General features: G+C 47.0%; 1 protein-coding gene across 1 annotated transcript in view; it reads right to left on the bottom strand.

The window, feature by feature from the left end:
• The window catches only part of LOC114361643 (BTB/POZ domain-containing protein 7), a 64,547-nt gene that overhangs the window by 39,417 nt on the left and 4,737 nt on the right, over positions 1-20,393 (bottom strand). The window contains exons 3-17 of the mRNA XM_028316758.1: positions 17,826-17,890; positions 17,199-17,296; positions 15,747-15,927; positions 14,171-14,281; positions 12,119-12,231; positions 10,785-10,847; positions 9,876-10,001; positions 8,271-8,358; positions 6,678-6,792; positions 5,360-5,431; positions 5,164-5,240; positions 4,361-4,486; positions 2,264-2,375; positions 1,481-1,553; positions 534-685 (exon numbers count right to left, since the gene is read on the bottom strand). Of these exons, the coding sequence (XP_028172559.1) occupies positions 534-685; positions 1,481-1,553; positions 2,264-2,375; positions 4,361-4,486; positions 5,164-5,240; positions 5,360-5,431; positions 6,678-6,792; positions 8,271-8,358; positions 9,876-10,001; positions 10,785-10,847; positions 12,119-12,231; positions 14,171-14,281; positions 15,747-15,927; positions 17,199-17,296; positions 17,826-17,890 (1,572 nt within the window). The remainder of the gene's footprint in view (positions 1-533; positions 686-1,480; positions 1,554-2,263; positions 2,376-4,360; positions 4,487-5,163; positions 5,241-5,359; positions 5,432-6,677; positions 6,793-8,270; positions 8,359-9,875; positions 10,002-10,784; positions 10,848-12,118; positions 12,232-14,170; positions 14,282-15,746; positions 15,928-17,198; positions 17,297-17,825; positions 17,891-20,393) is intronic.

Genomic DNA, 20,393 nt, shown 5'->3' with positions numbered 1-20,393 from the left:
TAGACTTCGACTATAATAAAGAGGTATAAATGCTTCGTTGTTTTTGGACTAAATCATATAGACTAAGAGCTAGCGAACGCCAGACCTACGTCATTTTATAAAAGCTGAAAGTTTGTCAGCATATGCTCCCAATACAGGAAATAATGTTGGTGAATTATGAAGTTTGGGTTACAACTGACAAACTTTCAGCTTTTATAAAATGACGTAGGTCTGGCGTTCACTAGCTCTTAGTCTAATAAGGTTGAACCGCTGCGTCTTCGTCTGCTGAACCATTCTGGACCCTAACACGCGGCAACAAGGCTCACACCTGCTGTAGCGGCTCGTGGTCTAGCTTACTAGTGGCAGCAGTTCAGCCATCGCTTCCCTGAGCGCCGCGTCCGAACCATTCTGGACCCTAACACGCGGCAACAAGGCTCACACCTGCTGTAGCGGCTCGTGGTCTAGCTTACTAGTGGCAGCAGTTCAGCCATCGCTTCCCTGAGCGCCGCGTCCGAACCATTCTGGACCCTAACACGCGGCAACAAGGCTCACACCTGCTGTAGCGGCTCGTGGTCCGGCGGCAGGTGGTCCAGGCGCACCAGTGGCAGCAGTTCAGCCATCGCTTCCCTGAGCGCCGCGTCGGCGGGCCGTCGTCGCGCGCCGCGTCGCGCCGCAGCGTGCCCTGTGTGCCATACCACGTTCGGCTCTGAAAGGTAAGCGAATTGAGTGTTAATTAACTAGGCGTTGCAACTTGAAGGTTATGCATTGATTTTTAGTAACTTGAAAAAATTCAGTTCGCGCTATGAAGAAATAAACGACCGAAACGAAAGACCGCGACCGCTACTTGACTTGACTTGACTTTAGACAATCTATAAGTGTCGCGAGCGAGACAAAGAGGGGAGACAGAGAACTAAGTCAATCGCAGTCTCCCGCCTCTTGAACCCTTGCCTCTCTGTCGCGAAGAGAACCGCCACCTTTAAGTGGGAATCGAAGTCATGTACTGGACCTTCATTTTAACATTGCAAATAACGGCATACTCTCCAGTTTAATCCACAAAACATTCATAAGCGACTTGTAACGTAAACGCGCGTATTCTTCAACAATTGTAAAAAAAAAAATTCATCATGGAAATAAGAAAAAATACGCGTGTTGTGCGCTAGATGGCGACACAGTAGCTACTTGTAGCTGTCAGCCCTATCGCAACGGCACAGTACCGATCACAGGCGTATGTAAACGAAACGATACTGGACTCTGAGACAAGCTAAATTACACCATATTGTTGACATTGAGTAGAAATTTCTTTAAATACCTTCGCGAAGAAAACTTTCTGTACCATCGGCAACAGTGTTAACTATCCATTGCCTGTCATGTCGTCTCGTTCTATCGCAAAGAATAACCATTTGATGAGAGCGAGAGCAAAAACGGAAGTGGATAGTTAACCGTTAGTGTGGCCGTGTGTACGTAATACATTTTATTATTCTGTGATATTATTGTAACTCACCTCGCTGCTGTTTCGCGTGTTGCGTCTGCTCGGCCCAGCGCCATAATGCACGCAGCGCCTGCGCCTCGCTCGCCTGTACATAGACAAATAACTGTTTACGTTGCGTTGTTATTGTGTTTTGAACCTTGTTGGCATGGTTTAAGGTTCAATATGGATGGATGTTTTTATTGTACTGGTCAAAAGGTTGAATGAACAGACTAGGGCTATTATTTCAATGTATTTTATCTATAGATACATACAAGATACATTCTAAAAACCATATAGTGAAGCTTTCGCAAGGAGAATCTTACATTTACCCTCTTACTAATAAAACTTACACGCTATTTGAACAGTGTTTTAAAGTGACGTTTTGTATAGAAATGACATTTTAAAACAGTGAATAACTTGTTACTATAGTTCCAAAATACTGAACTGTCCTATCGATGACATTGACAGCGGGGCGCCACCGTCAATACCGAATCGCTGGTTCCGATTTTTGCCATGTTGGAAACCATTAAGTTGAACGATGGTAGCGCCCCCCTGTCATTGAGTTTGGCGGGACAGTTCAGCGTGGGTCATCTATACCAATTCATTCGCCAATTAATTCAAGCCGACCTCTCAAGTGCTTGATCATTTTTGGCAACATTTAGTTTAAGCAATGGCTTAATATTACTAGCACCACATGTTCAAACCGACCCCTTAATGGCTTGATCATTAGTGTCACCACTTAAATTCAACATCCTGAAACTCCAATTAATTCAAGCAGACACTTTATGGGGTCTAAGACCATTAATTTCTTCTCACCTGCAGGAAGGGCGAGCCGAGAGCATCAACTAACGCAGCGCGTGGAAGTCTAGCTGCCGCCGCGTGCGCCATTAACGTCGGAAACTCGTCGCGGAGGTAGCGCATCGCTTGTCTGGAAATATACAAAGAATTATTATATTTTTGTTCGTTGTAAGCCACAGGAAAGGCAATGAAAAGAAAAGAAACAGCTATAGTCTGGTCTGTGAGCACGTGAAATTTTGTTCAATGACCCCAAGCTACCCATCCTTATCGCTTGCGCGTAATTATATTGCTGTCGCGATTGTGCGACGGGCGACAGCAACATAATTACACGCGAGCGATAAGGATGGGTGTAGCTTGGGGTCATTGGACAAAATTCTACGTGCTCACAGACCAGACTATATTATCGATAGCTTCAAGCTGCGACTGCATAGAAAATTTACGGAAATTTCATTGCGCGGTCAAGAAGTCGCCAGGTATACACTGACTGCTCCAGTTGACGACTGTTCTTTTGGGATCACATGATGATGTAGCCTATTAGGAACTTATTTGTTCAACTGGTGTTATTAACCGCCGAGAGCGTCCTCTGTGCTCCGCAGCACCTTTACCTGTGTACCCAGCACTCATGTAACTTGTACCTGTGTACCCACCACTCGGGTTGTTTGTACCTGTGCACCCAGCGCTCGGGTTGTTTGTACCTGTGCACCCAGCGCTCGGGTTGTTTGTACCTGTGCACCCAGCGCTCGGGTTGTTTGTACCTGTGCACCCAGCGCTCGGGTTGTTTGTACCTGTGCACCCAGCGCTCGGGTTGTTTGTACCTGTGCATCCAGCTCTCTGGTGACGTGTACCTATGTACCCAGCTCTCTGGTGACGTGTACATATGTACCCAGCGCTCGGGTTACGTGTACCTGTGTACCCAGCACCTTGGTGACGTGTACCTATATACCCAGCACTCTGGTGACGTGTACCTATGTACCCAGCGCTCGGGTGACGTGTACCTATGTACCCAGCGCTCTGGTAATGTGTACCTGTGTACCCAACCCCCGAGTTATTTGTACCTGTGCACCCAGCGCGAGGCGTCCTCTGTGCCCGCAGCACACTCGGGTGAAAGCTGTATTTGATTGAAAAAGACGCTGACAAAGGTGACTGATGCCCATTTTCACCATCAATCCCTAATTTTTAAGTGACCCCTATGTAAACAAAATTCCTGTTATTTGTTACTATAGGGGTCACTTAAAAATTAGGGATTGATGGTGAAAACGGGCATGAGTGTCTTTCACCACTTCTTCTCAGCACCGGCCCATATAATAAATAAATATCCTTGGACATTTTACACTGAGCTTCTAGTCCCAAACTAAGCAAAGCTTGTACTATGGGTACTAGACAACGGATATAAACATACTTAAATACTTTTTTTTTGTAAATACATATATATTATACATAGAAAACACCCAGTCCAATACAAACAAATATGTTCATGCACACAAATGTTTGTACTGTGCGGGAATCGAACCCGCAACCTCCGGAATAGAAGTTCGTTTCGAACCACTACACCAAACGGCCGACTAAATATATATGTTGTCCCTAAAACGAAACTTCATTCGATTTGATTTGTACCTGTGCACCCAGCGCGAGGCGTGCGCGGCCCAGCGCAGCACGTGCGGCAGCGTGTCGGCGCTGAGAGCCTCCACGATGGCATCCTCTCCTGTGTAGCTCGGGTGACTGTACCTATGTACCCAGCGCTCATGTAACTTGTACCTGTGTACCCGGCGCTTGGATGACATGTACCTATGTACCCAGCACTCCTGGTGACGTGTACCTGTGTACCCGGCGCTCGGGTTGTTTGTACCTGTGCACCTAGCGCTCGGGTGGTCTGTACCTATGTACCCACCACTTGGGTTGTTTGTACCTGTGCACACAGCGCTCTTGTGACGTGTACCTATGTACCCAGCGCTCGGGTGACTGTACCTATGTACCCAGCGCTCTGGTGACGTGTACCTATGTACCCAGCGCTCGGGTTACGTGTACCTGTGTACCCAGCACCTTGGTGACGTGTACCTATGTACCCACCGCTTGGGTTGTTTGTACCTATGTACCCACCACCCGGGTTGTGTGTACCTGTGCACCCAGCGCGAGGCGTGCGCGTGCGCGGCCCAGCGCAGCACGTGCGGCAGCGTGTCGGCGCTCAAGGCTTCTACAATGGCGTCCTCGCAGCCCTGCACTACGATCGGCATCTCCAGAAACCTGAAAACACACGGTAAATTGCAACAGAACTTGAAAAAATCGAACTGCCTAAGGCGAGAATTGAACCCACGACCTTTCGCTTTTCGGACGAATGTTCTTCTATAGGACACTGGATGAACCAGTCGAAATTTTCAAGTGCAATACGCTGTTGCGGCCGCGTTTGTATAGTTTGAGAAACGATTAAATGCTAAGAAAAACAACAGTGCTCCAGTCTACACTTAATAATTATTCATCTCCCAGACCCTGACAACACAGCGAATAATAATGAAGCAAAGTTTCAGTGAAGTCTGCACTTTAGTTTTTTAAACTTTCGCGTTGCATAATGAGGGCTATCGTTTTAGCGCTCACCAGTTAGCGCCACTGTAGAGTAAGGTCCTGTCACTTGCTAGTAGCGAAAACAGTGGCACCAACTGGTGAGCGCGAAAGTGGTAGGAGGACTATCGCATTTGCACTCATCAAGATGGCGCCACTGTAGAGTAAGGTCCTGTCAATCGCCAGGGGTGCCAACTGTTAAGTATAAAAACGATAGCCCTCATTGAATTAATTTAAATAGGTTTTAACGCGATCAACACAAGTTGAACATTTGTATCTGTATATGCTCGCCCGTTGATGTAGTCATGTCATGTAAACGTAGTAATGTGTTAAGTTTGTAATATGGAGTCAAATAGGATTCTCACCTCGCGATCTCGTAGAGTTGAAATGCATCGTCTAGAGTCGCGGTTGATGTCGCGCGACCTCTGCTGCCGGTCCATGCCTGGAACACATGGATTATGACGTTCATAAGTGCTAAATATTGGTATAAATTGAATAAATAATTTCATTTTCTGATAATGCTGAAGTATATCTAGTTTACTGTTATGTTTAGATACTCACCGTCCCGCCGCTGCCGGTGCTATTGGTAGACGATGGTGAAGACGAGTTGCGGCCGATCAGGCTTAGGTCCACCTGTAACAGGCATATTCGTATGGCGAAAACGACACATATTGTACAATAAGTAACATGGAAAGAAGAGCATATTAAGATTTTTTTGTCACTTGTAATTTCGGTATCAATCTGGTTATTGATTACCAGAGAGTGGGGAGTTAAGGTTTAATCTTCATTTTGCTTTCGGTTAATTAATTACAGAGAGTTGTGTATTGTCTAAATTACCACGAATCAGTGACAAACCGTTCTATTGGTTCAAGTGCTTCGTTTTTGACGCGAGTGCTTTCCGGGCTAATAACACAAGTCTTCCTAGAATTATTGAAAAAAGTTGTCTCCTGGCTATTAGTTCCAGTTTTCTCCTGTCCATTATCCCCCACCTGGTCGGTGTAGGCGGCCCGCAGGAGGGCTCGCGCGAAGCGTCGCGGCAGCACCTGCTCGTCCACGCACACCAGTCTCCCCCGCTATAGTCCCAGTCTCCCCGCTATAGTCCCAGTCTCCCCCGCTACAGTCCCAGTCTCCCCGCTATAGTCCCAGTNCCCACCTGGTCGGTGTAGGCGGCCCGCAGGAGGGCTCGCGCGAAGCGTCGCGGCAGCACCTGCTCGTCCACGCACACCAGTCTCCCCCGCTATAGTCCCAGTCTCCCCCGCTATAGTCCCAGTCTCCCCTGCTATAGTCCCAGTCTCCCTGCTATAGTCCCAGTCTCCCCCGTTATAGTCCCAGTCTCGCCTGCTGTAGTCCCAGTCTCCCCCGCTATAAAGTCTGTTCGCCGAGAGTTGATAAAAAAAATTAAATATCAGAGGTTCTAAACTCATTATAAATTGCGGCCCGCTAATTATTTTTGTCGATATAATGAAAAAGTTGGTAGATTATTTGGCCTGGACTTTTTTTTCTGGCCTGGATTCTCGGCTCGGTTACAATTTAATTTTGGACTACCATTTATAAGAATGTTCTAAAAATACCAATTATCTACCAAAATCTACTAAACGATTTCGCACTATCGTTCTCTTTGCCTCAAATCTACCAAAAAAGTAGAAATTTACTAAAAGTAGTCACGCTGTGGCCGCCGCCGCCCGCCGGCCGGGGCGCTTGACGACAGCTGCGTGGCTCGTACCATGGTACTCAGTGCGCGTTGTGACAAACGACGCCCGCCATACAGAATGCGATAATTAAGCGACAGTCGCTATTGCAAGACATTTCATAATGTTTATCAACTCTCGGCGAACAGACTATAGTCCCAGTCTCCCCGCTATAGTCCCCGTCTGCCCACCTGGTCGGTGTAGGCGGCCCGCAGCAGGGCCCGCGCGAAGCGTCGCGGTAGCACCTGCTCGTCCACGCACACCGGGCCCACGGCGCCGCCCGCCGCGCGACGGGACATCACGCTCCTGGTACAGGGGACACAAATAAGGCACAGGGTACAAACATTAGTCATCGGCGACAATTAAAGGGGTAAGTTGACAAAGGTCTCAACTGACAAAATAAGTTATGAGTGTTTGAAAATGTTAATCTGCTCATACCACATTTGAATCCTGAAATGTATGAATGCTTGTCAGATAACACCTTTGTTAAGGTTTGACACGTAACAAAATCGCGTGTTTTGAGCTCATTAGTCGATTTTATCATCACTTGAAACCTATGTTCATGCAAAAAAGTCGATTCTTCAGTTTTGTCAGATAACACCTTAGTCCACTCACCCCTTCAATTTTGAAGCAGGCTTATAGGCTACACGCTTTCCACCCGCGGCTTCGCTCGCGTGGAATTTTGTCTGTCACAGAAAAACCTTACCGCGCGCGTCTCTGTTTCAAAAATCGGAACAAATACTATGCTATATAACCTTTCCCGGGACTCAAACAATCTTTATGCCAAATGGCAATGCCAGATTTTGTATGGAAAGTGGCGTCTTTTTTTTTTCGCGCGGCCATCGACCAAATTTTGTTTCTTGATTACAAAATAGTGTAATAAACCAAACTTACTATGGCATGTATACCTCTAAACTCAGTCTGAACTGAGTTACGAGCATTAGAAGTTTGATGATTTTCATACTAGATTTGCTTTTTGTGTGCAAGTTTTGTAAGAAATTGCAACAAAATATTGCGCTATTTTTTATTGCGCTGATTCTGCTCCATACTGATGTCTGGAGCCTTTAATGGATGGTATTGTTTGTTTACACATACAATCTCACTATTTTGTTGCAATTTCTTACAAAACTTTGCGCGCAAAAAGCAAATCTAGTATGAAAATCATCAAACTTCTAATGCTCGTAACTCAGTTCAGACTGAGTTTAGAGGTATACATGTCATAGTAAGTTTGGTTTATTACACTATTTTGTAATCAAAAAACTAAGTTTGGTCGATGGCCGCGCGAAAAAAAAAAGACGCCAATTTCCGGCATTGTCTTTTCATCAAAATCACTTCAGTGGTTTAGGCGTGAAAGCGTGAGAGACAGACAGAGTTACTTTCGCATTTATAATATTAGTATAGATAGATTGTCACATCACGCTCCAGCCACCCATTAGCATTACAATAGTATATGGCTAGTGTTTGTTTTCATGAGTGCAGACACCCTTCGAAGTACTTTGAACAATAAAAATTTAATGTACAAAGGCGTTCAAATTCAATCTTGAAACTCAGTTACCCAAAGTGACTGGTAGTAAGTCATAGTTTACCTAAATATTATTTGCATGATTGTATAACTTGTTGGCGCGTTTGATTTTCTGTAAGCAGCCTTCTAAAATAAATAAACAGCTGTGTCTACACATTGTCATCCTGCTCTTGAGTGAGCAGGATGACAAGCTTGTTTTGCGATGCGATGCGATGCGATGCGCCCGGTGTAGATACAGATAATGAAATAAGTAGTTGTGTACCTGAAGTAGCGCGACCGTGCGGCTAGTACGAGACGGTGCGCCGGCAGCTCGTATGAACCCCACGACAGCCGGCAGTCAGACATCTCGCCTGCAAATCATATGGTAAAGTTATATTCACAGTTGGAAAATATTCGAGGTGGGGCCGGGAAGGGTAGGCTCAAGGCAAAAGGTGTAGGATACAGACAGAGTAAAGGATTTTTGGGGACCCAAAGTGCGAAGTGGCACGCGGCTCAGGGTACAGTGTACCCGATTTAGGGTACATGACACCCAACTTAGGGTACAGGGCACACAGCTAGAGATCAAATCAATACATTTATTTCTTAGAAAGTGGCAACAATATATTAAATATCAGAGAGAGATGTTACAGACAAACACTACTTTTGACTACAAAAAATCGTCATAAGTTGTTTTAACCGATGCCAAAACCAGGTACAGATAAACCGAATTAGAGCAAGTAGCCAGCCCACAGTGGCACAGCTTGATAAGACGAGGTCGTGACGTGGCCGTATCTTCAACTCACCAGACTCCAGCAAATATCGCATATCAGTGTCAGAGCGTCCGGCGACTGTCCAAATAGGACCCGCAGCCAAAGACAAAGCAAAGGGATTGTGGTCACGTCGAGAAGTCCACGTCGATTATAGAGGCGTATACAGCTCTTTGCTCGATCTACCACCATCTCTCCCTGTTAGGAGATAGTTTGGTGTATCGTGTACTCACCAGACTCCAGCAGGTATCGCATATCCGTGTGCAGCGCGTCCGGCGACTGTCCAAATAGATCCCGCAGCTAAAGACAAAGCAAAAGGGTCTTGGTCTTCACATGATCTCCGTTAGCAGACAGTCTGGTGTATCGTCCACTCACCAGACTCGCAACAAATAACGCATGCCAGTGTGCAGCGCGTCCGGCGACTGTCCAAATAGACCCCGCAGCTAAAGACAAAGCAAAAGGGTCTTGGTCTTCGCATGATCTCCGTTAGCAGATAGTCTAGTCTATCGTGTACTCACCAGACTCCAACAAATAACGCATGTCAGTATGCAGCGCGTCCGGCGACTGTCCTAAGAGGACCCGCAGTAAAGACAAAGCAAAGGGATTGTGGTCACGTCGAGAGGTCCACGTCAATTTTAGAGGCGGATACAGCTCTTAGCACGATCCTCCGCCATCTGTCCCTGTTGGTAGACTGCCTAGTGCAGTATAGACGCGGTACTCACCAGACTCCAACAAATATCGCATATCAGTGTGCAGTGCGTCCGGCGACTGTCCTTAAGGTAGCCTTTCGAACTAAGCGCGACAGACGCAGCGTCTTTAGCTTTAGTCTTGTGCCACCAACGCCGCGTCACTAAATCGCTTCGAAAGGCTACCATTAAGACCAAAGCTAAAGACGCTGCGACTGTGACGCTTAGTTTGAAAGGCTACCTTAAGAGGACCTGCAGCCAAAGCAACGGGGTCGTGGTCACTTCGAGACGTCCACGTCGATTATAAAGGCGTAAACAGCTCTTCGATCGATCTACCACCATCTCTCCCTGTTAGCAGATAGTTTGGTGTCACGATCCTCCGCCATCTGTCCCTGATGGTAGACTGCCTAGTGCAGTAATATGCGCGGTACTCACCAGACTCCAACAAATATCGCATATCCGTATGCAGGGCATCCGGCGACTGTCCCAAGAGCGCTCGCAATCGCGGGAGTCCCGCGCCCTCGCCGCGCCCGCAGCGGCAGAGGGAATTGCTGCGGCACGCTGGGGACAAAGCACGGTTCAAATTCAAATTCAATTCAAATTGAAATTGTTTATTGTGAAATCACAGGTAAATACATAAGTCAGGTCATAAAATGTTTGTAATAGATCAGCTGTGTTCCGCCGCATGGGCATACAATAATTGAAAGATACAGAATACGGTTGGTTAAATAGTTGGTAGTTCTGGATTTGATTAAGAAGAAAGAAAGAAAGAATTACATACATTTATTGCCATGGACATCACAAAAGACAAAAGAGGTAAATAAAAAAAGCAAACAAGACAGAGGTGACTCATAAAACATACAATGAAAGAGAAAGTAAACTGAGCAGTGCCACCCTGTCGCACAGCGATGCCCATCGCAATGGGACCCCACTCAGCATATGCCGCGGCCCCCGGTGAGAGAGGCCACGACGCTGGTTTTCAGAGATGGCGCTGTTCAGTTTTATGTCACGGTATCATTTGTTCTTTCTCTATTTTTATGTTGTAGTTCAGAAGTTTTCATTGTTTCAGTCGTTAACTCGTCGCATGAGACCGCAGTAATAATTGATTTCTATTGTGTCTCGATTTGCTGGTACAGTCAGCCTCAAATGGTTCATGATACTCAGGAGTAGCCAATAAGTTCGCAACATGTCATCGTTACGATTTTAATAAGGTTGTGATATCAATGTTTTGGATACTTTGTGTGTCAAGAACTATTTGACGCTGACTAGATAAAAAGTTAAATAAATGAGTTGTTTTGTTAACAGTTTTCCTAAGCAGAAAAATAGTTATATTTTAAAACTCACAATAAGCTCCATCTCCACTGATGATATCCAAATCACCGTCAGCATTCGTACTGCACTCCCATTCTGAAAAATAAATAAAATTTTATGCCTATTCGTTCTTTGAATAGTACTGTTATTGAACAGACAGCTTAAACTTGAGTAAATCGTTTCGGTGCAAGTACAACGACACGATCGACAAAGGGCGACGAAATTAGGTAAGGACACAGGCAGACCTGGAGGGTACAAGGTATGGTACACAAAGCTATGGGTACATTACTCATGGTGGATAAAAGATATAGGACACAGAACTTAGGGTACAGAGCACAGGGTAAAAGGTGTTGGACACAGAGTTTAGGGTAAAAGGACAAGGACATAGAATATGAGAATGTCGGGCAGGAGGGACCAATGTGCGGCTCAGTGTATCGGGAAAAATATCCAGAGTAAAAGGGACAAAACGGCAGCTCGGCGAGTGACAGCGGCACGGCACAGGTAAAGGCGTCGAGCGGCATAGAGATACCTAAGGTTATACAGGTCCTAATCGCCTCACTGTTGTGCATAGGTATTTTTATTTTTTTTATTTATTTATTTACACTTTTGCACATACATATGTACAGTGGCGGACTTAATGCCAGGTGGCATTATCTGCCAGTCAACCACAGGTCGACAGGTATATAGCACAGGTCCCTCAGACTCCATATTGTACACAGGTACATAGCACAGCACCATCTACTTACTTTTGTGCTGCGTAACAGCGCAGGTTCCGACACTCCTTGTTATTTATGAATAGAACATTAGTATTAAATGCTGCGGTGCAAGCAAGGTACAGACAATGACCGCCTTACTGTCGAGCACAGGTACACAGCACAGCACCCCCTACTCACTATTATGCAGCAGTGTTATTTATTTTATTTATTTAGGAAGAGAACAGTAGTACCCATTATACTGCATGCAAGCAAGGTACAGACAATGACCGTCTTAGGCCCAGTTTTTTGATTCATGGTTAAAATAACAAATTCTTAAATTTTGCTACTAATGTTTAAATATTAACAAAATGTTAACTAATAGTTAAAAAATGTACTAAAAGTCAAGCTAACCATTGTTCGAAAAACATTTTTTTCTGATATTTAACCACTTGTCATTCGATATCTGTCAAATTTGACCATTGGTTATTTTAACTACGAATCAAAAAACCGGGCCTTAGGCTGGGTTGCACCATCTTACTTTAACTTTGACAAACGTCAATAATCTGTCAAACTCCATACAAAAAACACCTGTTATCGTTATAGTTACGATCAACATTTGGTGGTGCAACTCAGCCTTACTGTCGTGCACAGGTACACAGCACAGGTACTCACTGTTGTGCTGCGGCGCGGCGCAGGTGCAGGCGTAGAGCGCGCACACGGCGGCGGCCAGCTCGGCGCGCGACAGCCCCGCGCACGCGCCGTCCAAAGGCACGCGCACCACCGACCTGCGGACACATGACGTCTGTTATGTCTCCTGGACTGGGTGTTTTCTATGTATAATATGTATGTATTTAAAAAAAAAGTATTAGAAAGAAAGAAACATTTATTGCCATGGACATCACACAAGACAAAAGGTGTAAATAATAGAAAAAAAAAGTAAATAAGACATAAAACATACAATAAAAGTGAAAGTAAACTGAGCAGTGCCACCCTGACGCACAGCGATGCCCATCGCAATGGGACCTCACTCAGCATATGCCGTGGCCCCCTGCCCGGTGAGGGAGGCCACGACGCTGGTTTTCAGTGTGCCCCATGCCGAGTGGGAGTCACGGACACTAACCTATACTGCATAAAATATACATACATAAATAATAATAATAATAGTGCGCGTATAAATTTTAAGTGTAAGTACAGTATAATTATATAAAGAAAAGATGTAATAAGATATTATAAATAAAACGATAATATTTGAAAAACAAAACTGTGTGGGTGTACATAATAAATAAATTTTAATGTAATAAAGTGCATTTGTGTATACAGTGATTGTGTGTGTCTCGACGACCGCAAAACCGTCACGTGCGATCGAACCATTTTGCGTGGTTGTGGCTATTCATAGCATCAGGTAGGTAGGTAAATTAAAGTATGTTTATATCCGTTGTCTAGTACCCATAGTACAAGCTTTGCTTAGTTTGGGACTTGAAGCGCAGTGTAAAATGTACAAGGATGTATTTATTATTTACTAACTTTCCGCCCGCGGCTACGCGCGCCTGGATTACATTATCTACATATTTTACGGAACCCTATTTTTTTCCAAAATAAAATTTAGCCTATGATACTTGTGGGTAATGTAGCTTCCGAATGGTAAAAAAAATTTAAAAACGGTCCAGTAGTTTTTGAGCCTATTCATTACAAACAAACAAAGAAAGTTTTCCTCTTTATAATATTAGTGTAGATTTTGTTTGTTACTACATCTCATTAGGGGCGTCCACACCGGGCGCGTGGGCTTACGAGACACGCTTGTCGTCCTGCTCACTTTGTTCTTGAGAAAGCAGGATGTCGCAAGTCCGTTGGCCAGACGGGTTGGGGAAGAGTTAGCTGTGTGATTCCAGCAGACTAGAATAGGAAATACTATGACCTTATAACAAAAAAAAAAAACCACTAAAACACTTGTTTAAAATGACATTTGCATACCACATTTCAATTTAAACAAGTGTTCAAATGTACTTCTTTTAAATTGTACCATTATTCCATTTTGCCAAGGGGCTCTCATGTAGATAGGGGATGATAAAATCGAAAGGAGTATAGACTCACGGCTTTTGTGTAACATCAAGACACTAACATGGGGTAGCGGGGTACACGACGGGGGTAATGGGGTACACGACGGGGCTACTGGGGTACAACGGGGGTACAACGAGGGCGGGTACACAACGGGGGTAGATGGGTACACAGCGGGGGTACACTCACGGTGGATACCGCTGCAGCAGCTCGCGGAAGTAGGTACAACGCGCGGCCAGCACGGCGCGGTCACTAACATGGGGTACAGCGAGGGTACACTACGGGGGTACAACGGGGGTACTCACGGCGGGTACCGCTGCAGCAGCTCGCGGAAGTAGGTGCAGCGCGCGGCCAGCACGGCGCGGTCACTAACATGGGGTGGGGTGACGGGGGTAGATGGGTACACATCGGGGCTAGTGGGGTACACGACGGTACAGCGAGGGTACACTACGGGGCTAGGGTACAGCGAGGGTACACAATGGGGGTAGTAGGGTACACAACGGGGGTAGGGGGGTACACGACGGGGGTACAGCGAGGGTACAATGACGACAATGACTGTAACACAGGTACATACACCTAGCACAGGAGTCAGGGGTTTCGCAATTTTATACTGTACTTGTTTTTATGTCAATAAAGTTATTATTATTATTATAATGAGGGTAAACTCACGGTGGATACCGCTGCAGCAGCTCGCGGAAGTAGGTGCAGCGAGCGGCGAGCACGGCGCGGTGCGCGCGCACCGACCAGCCCGCACCGACCAGTTCCACGTCGCACCACCACCTTAAAATTATAAAATAATTTCAAATTAATTAATAATAATCACACACTAGCTTTGCTGGTGAGATAAGCTGAGCTGTAACTATTTTAATACCTTGTTGTATTACCTTGTCTCGGTGAACGATCTTTTTATCTTTAAATGTCGGCGTTTGTCGGAAAACAGCGCCAGCCAGAATAAAAAAAAATTGCGTTCTTTTAGCGGTAAGGCGGAACATCCTACACAAGTAAGTGTTCTTATACACGAGCGGCTCATAGCCGACGGCAGTGGCAACGGCAGCCGTCGCCACGTCGACGACTGTCGCCGACTTGTCGACAGATGCCGCCAAAAGGTGGCGACAGCTGCCGTTACCACGCCGTCGGCTATGAGTTCTATGTGAACAGTGACGAAAGAATAGGCATCCTCTGGGCAAGCTCGCTTCACTATTGATCGCATCTACACTTCTCTAGTAAGATTTACTTACGCTCGCAGTATAGTAGTAGGCCCAATATTATCCACCTCTTTAATAACTTAGCTGCGACTAGTCCTAGTGGTTTCATCGTCATCTTTCTGAGGTCACCGGTCTTCATTTGATATCTTGCAATATGTGATTGCAAAAAAACTAATTTATCATTACCACTCAATCTACATAATATTCTCACTCAGTGTCTTATTCAATTTTACGGACGCGTTGAATGATTGCGTTAAGAATAAGCCCTTACCGTTCGCTATAAGCTCTGTGCAGGTCTGCGTGCAATGCCGCGGCGGGCTCACGCGCCAACTCGGCCTGCGTGACGAGGTCTCAACGCGGCGCCCGTCTCTAAGAACACAAGACTGAGCGACGCAAAAGCTAAGTGAGTCCTTCCCTCTTCCTTCATTTCTTGGTACCTCCCTTCTCCCTATTATGTCTGGTTTTAGTCACGCTAACGCACGCTGACCGTCAGCGCTGACAGCCGAAATGTATGAAGCGTCGGCGCCGAGCGATCAGCGTCACTCAGAACGTTCCCTTCAATTACATACGACAATCAGCGAGCGGTCAGCGCGATTCGAAAACCCGCCTATCTCTTTACACGCGCGCGTTGAGTGACTGCGTTAAGAATAAACCCTTACCGTTCGCTATAAGCTCTGTGCAGGTCTGCGTGCAATGCCGCAGCGGGCTCGCGGGCTAACTCGGCCTGCGTGACGAAGTCTCTCAGCGCGGCACCCGCTTCTAAGTACACAAGACAGCGACGCAAAAGCTAAGTGAGTCCTTCCCTCTTCCTTAATTTCTTGGTACCTCCCTTCTTCCTATTATGGCTGGTTTTAGAGTCACGCTGCCCGTCAGCGCTGACAGCCGAAATGTATGAAGCGTCGGCGCCGAACGATCGGCGTCACTCAGGAACGTTCCTTTCAATTACATACGACAATCAGCGAGCGGTCAGCGCGATTCGAAAACCCGCCTATCTCTTTACACGTGCGCGTTGAGTGACTGCGTTAAGAATACGCCCTTACCGTTCGCTATAAGCTCTGTGCAGGTCCGCGTGCAATGCCGCGGCGGGCTCGCGCGCCAACTCGGCCTGCGTGACGAGGTCTCTTAACGCGGCGCCTGCCTCCAAATCGGCACACAACAGGAACACCTCCGCCAGCCGCCACGAGCCGACCACCGTGCGGATGAAGCGGGCGTGTTCGCATCCTGAACGACAACATAAGTACAGTTGAGTCAAATAGTTCGTAAATAATACCAACTAGTTTTACTAAAGCCCGGTCTGTGAGCACGTAGAATTTTGTCCAATGACCTCAATCTACCCATCCTTATCGCTCGCGCGTAATTACATTGCTATCGCGGCTGTGCGACGGGCGCCCGCAGTGAGTGTGCGAGTGCGACAGCAACATAATTACAGGAGGCTTTACCTATCAATTTCTTAAAATGTAATTTGACCAATCCTGTATCTTTCCATTATTGTATGCCCATGCGGCGGAACACAGCTGATTTATTACACAAATTTTATGACTGACTTATTTACATGTGATTTCACAATAAACAAACACAATTTGAATTTGAAATAAATAAGTGTAGTAACACCCAAAGTGGCCCACTAAAAGGGTCGAAAGACGCAGTGTGGGCAGGCCCCCACTAGAAGGACCGACGATTTGGTGAAGGTCGCCGAAAGTACCTGGATGCGGGAAGTACAGGGCCGGTGATTATGGAAATCCTTGAGGGATACCTTTGTCCACCAGACGTCATTTGGCTGAAACGAACGAACCCACAAAAAGCTAAAAAGTTGACAACACAATCTTATTCCAATCGTAACAAAGACGTGTTGCGAACTACTTTTTGGCTACAGGTGTCACGAACTATTCGATGCTGACTAAAAATAGTCAAATGTGCGAAAATAAATAAAGGAGTCTATCAAGCAATCCCATCGTTTTTATTTTGATTTCCCTATAATAAAAATCCGTCTGCTCGGTTGCCTCCTATCACAAGAACTTAAATCAGAATAGGTAGTGTGTACGGCACAGGGTTTAGGGTACAGATAATTAGGTCTAGGGTACAGTACGGCCAGCACGAAAAACTTTCGAGTTTGAATCGCTGTGACTACATTTTAGCTACGGGTGTCACAAACTATTCGATGCTGACTAACAATAGTCGAGTGTGCGAAAATAAATATAGAAGTCTATCAAGCAAGCCCATCGTTTTTATTTTGATTGTCCTATAATAAATAAATGGCAAAAAACTTAAACCAGAATAGGTAGTGTGTACTCAATATTTTATTGCATCCATTATGTACTTAAAATTTAGAACATTATGGGCCCTGTAGGGCACGGCAATTAGAAGAGAGGAGGACCATCCGAAAAATGTATTAGAAGTTAGAGCCTAATAATTTAGATACTCACTAAAGTACGGCACAGGGTTTAGGGTACAGATAATCAGGTCTAGGGTACAGATCAGGAAAGTGAACACACCTCTGTCAGGACGGGCGTCGCGAGGGCGTCGAGCGGCGGCGGCGATCCGGCGGCGCAGTGTGCCCAGACCAGCACCGCCGGCTTTTTTCTTCCTCTCCCTGTGGATTGACACAAGTGTTTTCAAATAAAAGCTAAAAATAAACTCATGGTTCACACGGAAGTGCACGAGTACCTAGAAATAAAAATCCCTACAGTCAAGGGGGAAATAGAAAGTTCCTTTGTATCCTACAAGCAACGTCTTGAGCGACATAGCAACCATCTGGCTACACAGCTCCTGAATACAAATAACTGCCTGTTTTGGCAAAACAATGCGATTGGCTTCCATATAAAACTTCCCAGGAGAAAAAAGCAGGGATGACACCGACCGGACAAGGCCCGGTTTCCACTAAAGCAGAAAGGTGAGGGAAGAGATGTTTGAGTAACTAATTTCATTATTTCCACCACACCTCTCGGCTCAGCTTCGGTTCGGATATCTGGCTATCTATCCTGGTTTGTCGACTCTGAGCCGATTCGGGCGTCGAGCTGGTGCCCATGACCCGTGCCTCTTCTCGACTAGCTACTGCCAGTCGGTGGTTGGGACGTCGCTGGCCTGAGGATACCTGTTGGGATACCATGTTTAGTAATCACCTTATGACATCCGCCATAGTCGGCGGCGCGGCCGGCAGACCTGCGCCGTCGCACGACTCGCCCTCCTGCGGACACAAAACGATTAAGATAAGTAGAGAGTACAATTTCACAACGTTTTTGCGAATGCACAAGGCAAGTATTCACCGACTGATATACAAAAAGAAAACTAAGTAAGGCTGTGAAGCTTAAAAAAAGAAAAAAAAATTAATGATAAAGTTTCAAATTCAAATTCTTTATTGCTTCCTGATCTATCTTCTCCTTAAAATTGGCAGTGTCCCAAAGGGGACACTACAACTGACGCCAGGGGTACCCTGTACCTGTCAAGGCAGCCTCAATTCAGTGCACATCTTCCGTTCCAGTATAACCACCAGGTTGGTAAATGGCTCTACTTCACTCGCGCCAGTGTGGCGACGCCACTACAAACTAGTGACCAACAGATGGCGCTGTCACTACTTCACTATGGCACACTCCGCCGCTCATACAAACCTGCATCGCGGTGACGGAGTTTTATATCCTGCCAAGTATATATAGACAAACCAAGATGGTGTAAATTGGACCTTGGTCCCCGAGCACAACACCCGCTCGGAAGGAAGCACTAACATCTAGCTTCCTTATTGTGGTTGAGCATCATATCCCACATTGGTGACCCCGACGTGATTTGAACACGCAACCTCCATCATCACCATCTTTCGGCATCAGCCTCCGCCATCCTCACCATCTCCGCCACTCCGTCATCAGCTCCAGTCTTCAACAAGCCAGCATCCAGCCTTCAGGGACCATCGCAGATCGCAACCGACCTTCCTGGTTCCTCGGCAGCAAGCAACCGTCACTTCACTTGTCACGGGTACAGCTCTGGCCCAGCTCCACGCCCGACCATCGAAGACGCCTCCGGCTCACTATCCCGACTCACCGTGGATAGAGCACTGCAACCTGCTCGTCTCGACTCACCGCAGACTTGAGCACACTGGCACTTGTAAGCTCATCACGCACAGACTGCTGAGCTCATCCTGACGTCATCCACCTCCGGTTCTTCCGGGGGGTGTGGTGTGGCGACGCCACTACAAACTAGTGACCAACAGATGGCGCTGTCACTACTTCACTATGGCACACTCCGCCGCTCATACAAACCTGCATCGCGGTGACGGAGTTTTATATCCTGCCAAGTATATATAGACAAACCAAGATGGTGTAAATTGGACCTTGGTCCCCGAGCACAACACCCGCTCGGAAGGAAGCACTAACATCTAGCTTCCTTATTGTGGTTGAGCATCATATCCCACACCAGTTATTGTGGTTCATGCTTTTTTCTTTTCCTTGCTGCAGTGTTTGACAATGTCGAATTATCCACTACAACAGCCAGCAGAATTACCCTGAACGGTTTTAGGATCGCGTACCTTTGCCAGCGAGCCTTCCCCATACCTGTGCTGATGAACGTACTCCGTAGCTGTGTCGCATATCTACGCACATCTCCAGCGTTTCTGCCAGTATAACTATGAGGTTGGTACGACCTGTGTCCCCCGTAACTATAGGCACCTCGTACCTGTGTCCCCCGTAACTGTAGGTACCCCTTACCTGTGCTGACGAGCGTACTCTGTAGCTGTACCAAGGGGCGTGTCCAGTGCCTGTGAGTGTACTCTGTTGCTCTCGCGTTTCGGTCAGTATAACAGCGCTCATGGTTATACCAACGTATAATAGCCCCGAGTGGTTCTTTGTACCTGTGAAGACGGGTGTACCCCGTACCCTTGTCCCCCTGTACCTGTGTACCCCGTACCTGTACCTGCAACAGCGCGACGCCCATGTCTAGGCGGCGGCACAGGCAGCACAGCAGCCGGCTCATGGGCCGGTAGCTGTCAGCTGTGGCACTCTGCAGTTGTCCCGGCGGCGTGCCCTGTACATATGTTCCCCGTAACTGTAGGCACCCCGTACTTGTGCTGACGAGCGTACTCTGTAGCAGTGTAGCTGCACCAAGGGGCATGTCCTGTTTCTGTGAGTGTACTCTGTTGCTCTCGCGTTTCGGTCAGTATAACAGCGCTCATGGTTGTACCAACGTATAATAGCCCCGAGTGGGTCTTTGTACGTGTGAAGACGGGTGTAACCCGTACCTATACCTGTGCTGGCGAGCTTGCTCTGTAGCTGTACCGAAGGCCGTGTGTACCTCTGTAACTATATGTGACCTAGTATCTGTAACTCTGTCCCCCCGTAACTATAGGCGCCCCGTACCTGTACCTGCGACAGCGCGACGCCCATGTCTAGGCGGCGGCACAGGCAGCACAGCAGCTGGCTCATGGGCCGGTAGCTGGCAGCAGCCGTGCCCTGTACCCTCGTCCCCTGTACACGTGTACCCTCGTCCCCTGTACCCCTGTACCCTCGTCCCCTGTACCTGCGACAGCGCGACGCCCATGTCTAGGCGGCGGCACAGGCAGCACAGCAGCCGGCTCATGGGCCGGTAGCTGTCAGCAGCCGTGCCCTGTACCCTCGTCCCCTGTACCTGCGACAGCGCGACGCCCATGTCTAGGCGGCGGCACAGGCAGCACAGCAGCCGGCTCATGGGCCGGTAGCTGTCAGCAG

This window comes from Ostrinia furnacalis, unplaced genomic scaffold (assembly GCF_004193835.3).
Source record: "Ostrinia furnacalis isolate ACB-3 unplaced genomic scaffold, ASM419383v2 OfSCF5861, whole genome shotgun sequence".
Taxonomy (NCBI): domain Eukaryota; kingdom Metazoa; phylum Arthropoda; class Insecta; order Lepidoptera; family Crambidae; genus Ostrinia; species Ostrinia furnacalis.
The sequence above is the reverse complement of the archived record's forward strand: the minus strand, read 5'-3'. Positions and strand labels throughout refer to the sequence as shown.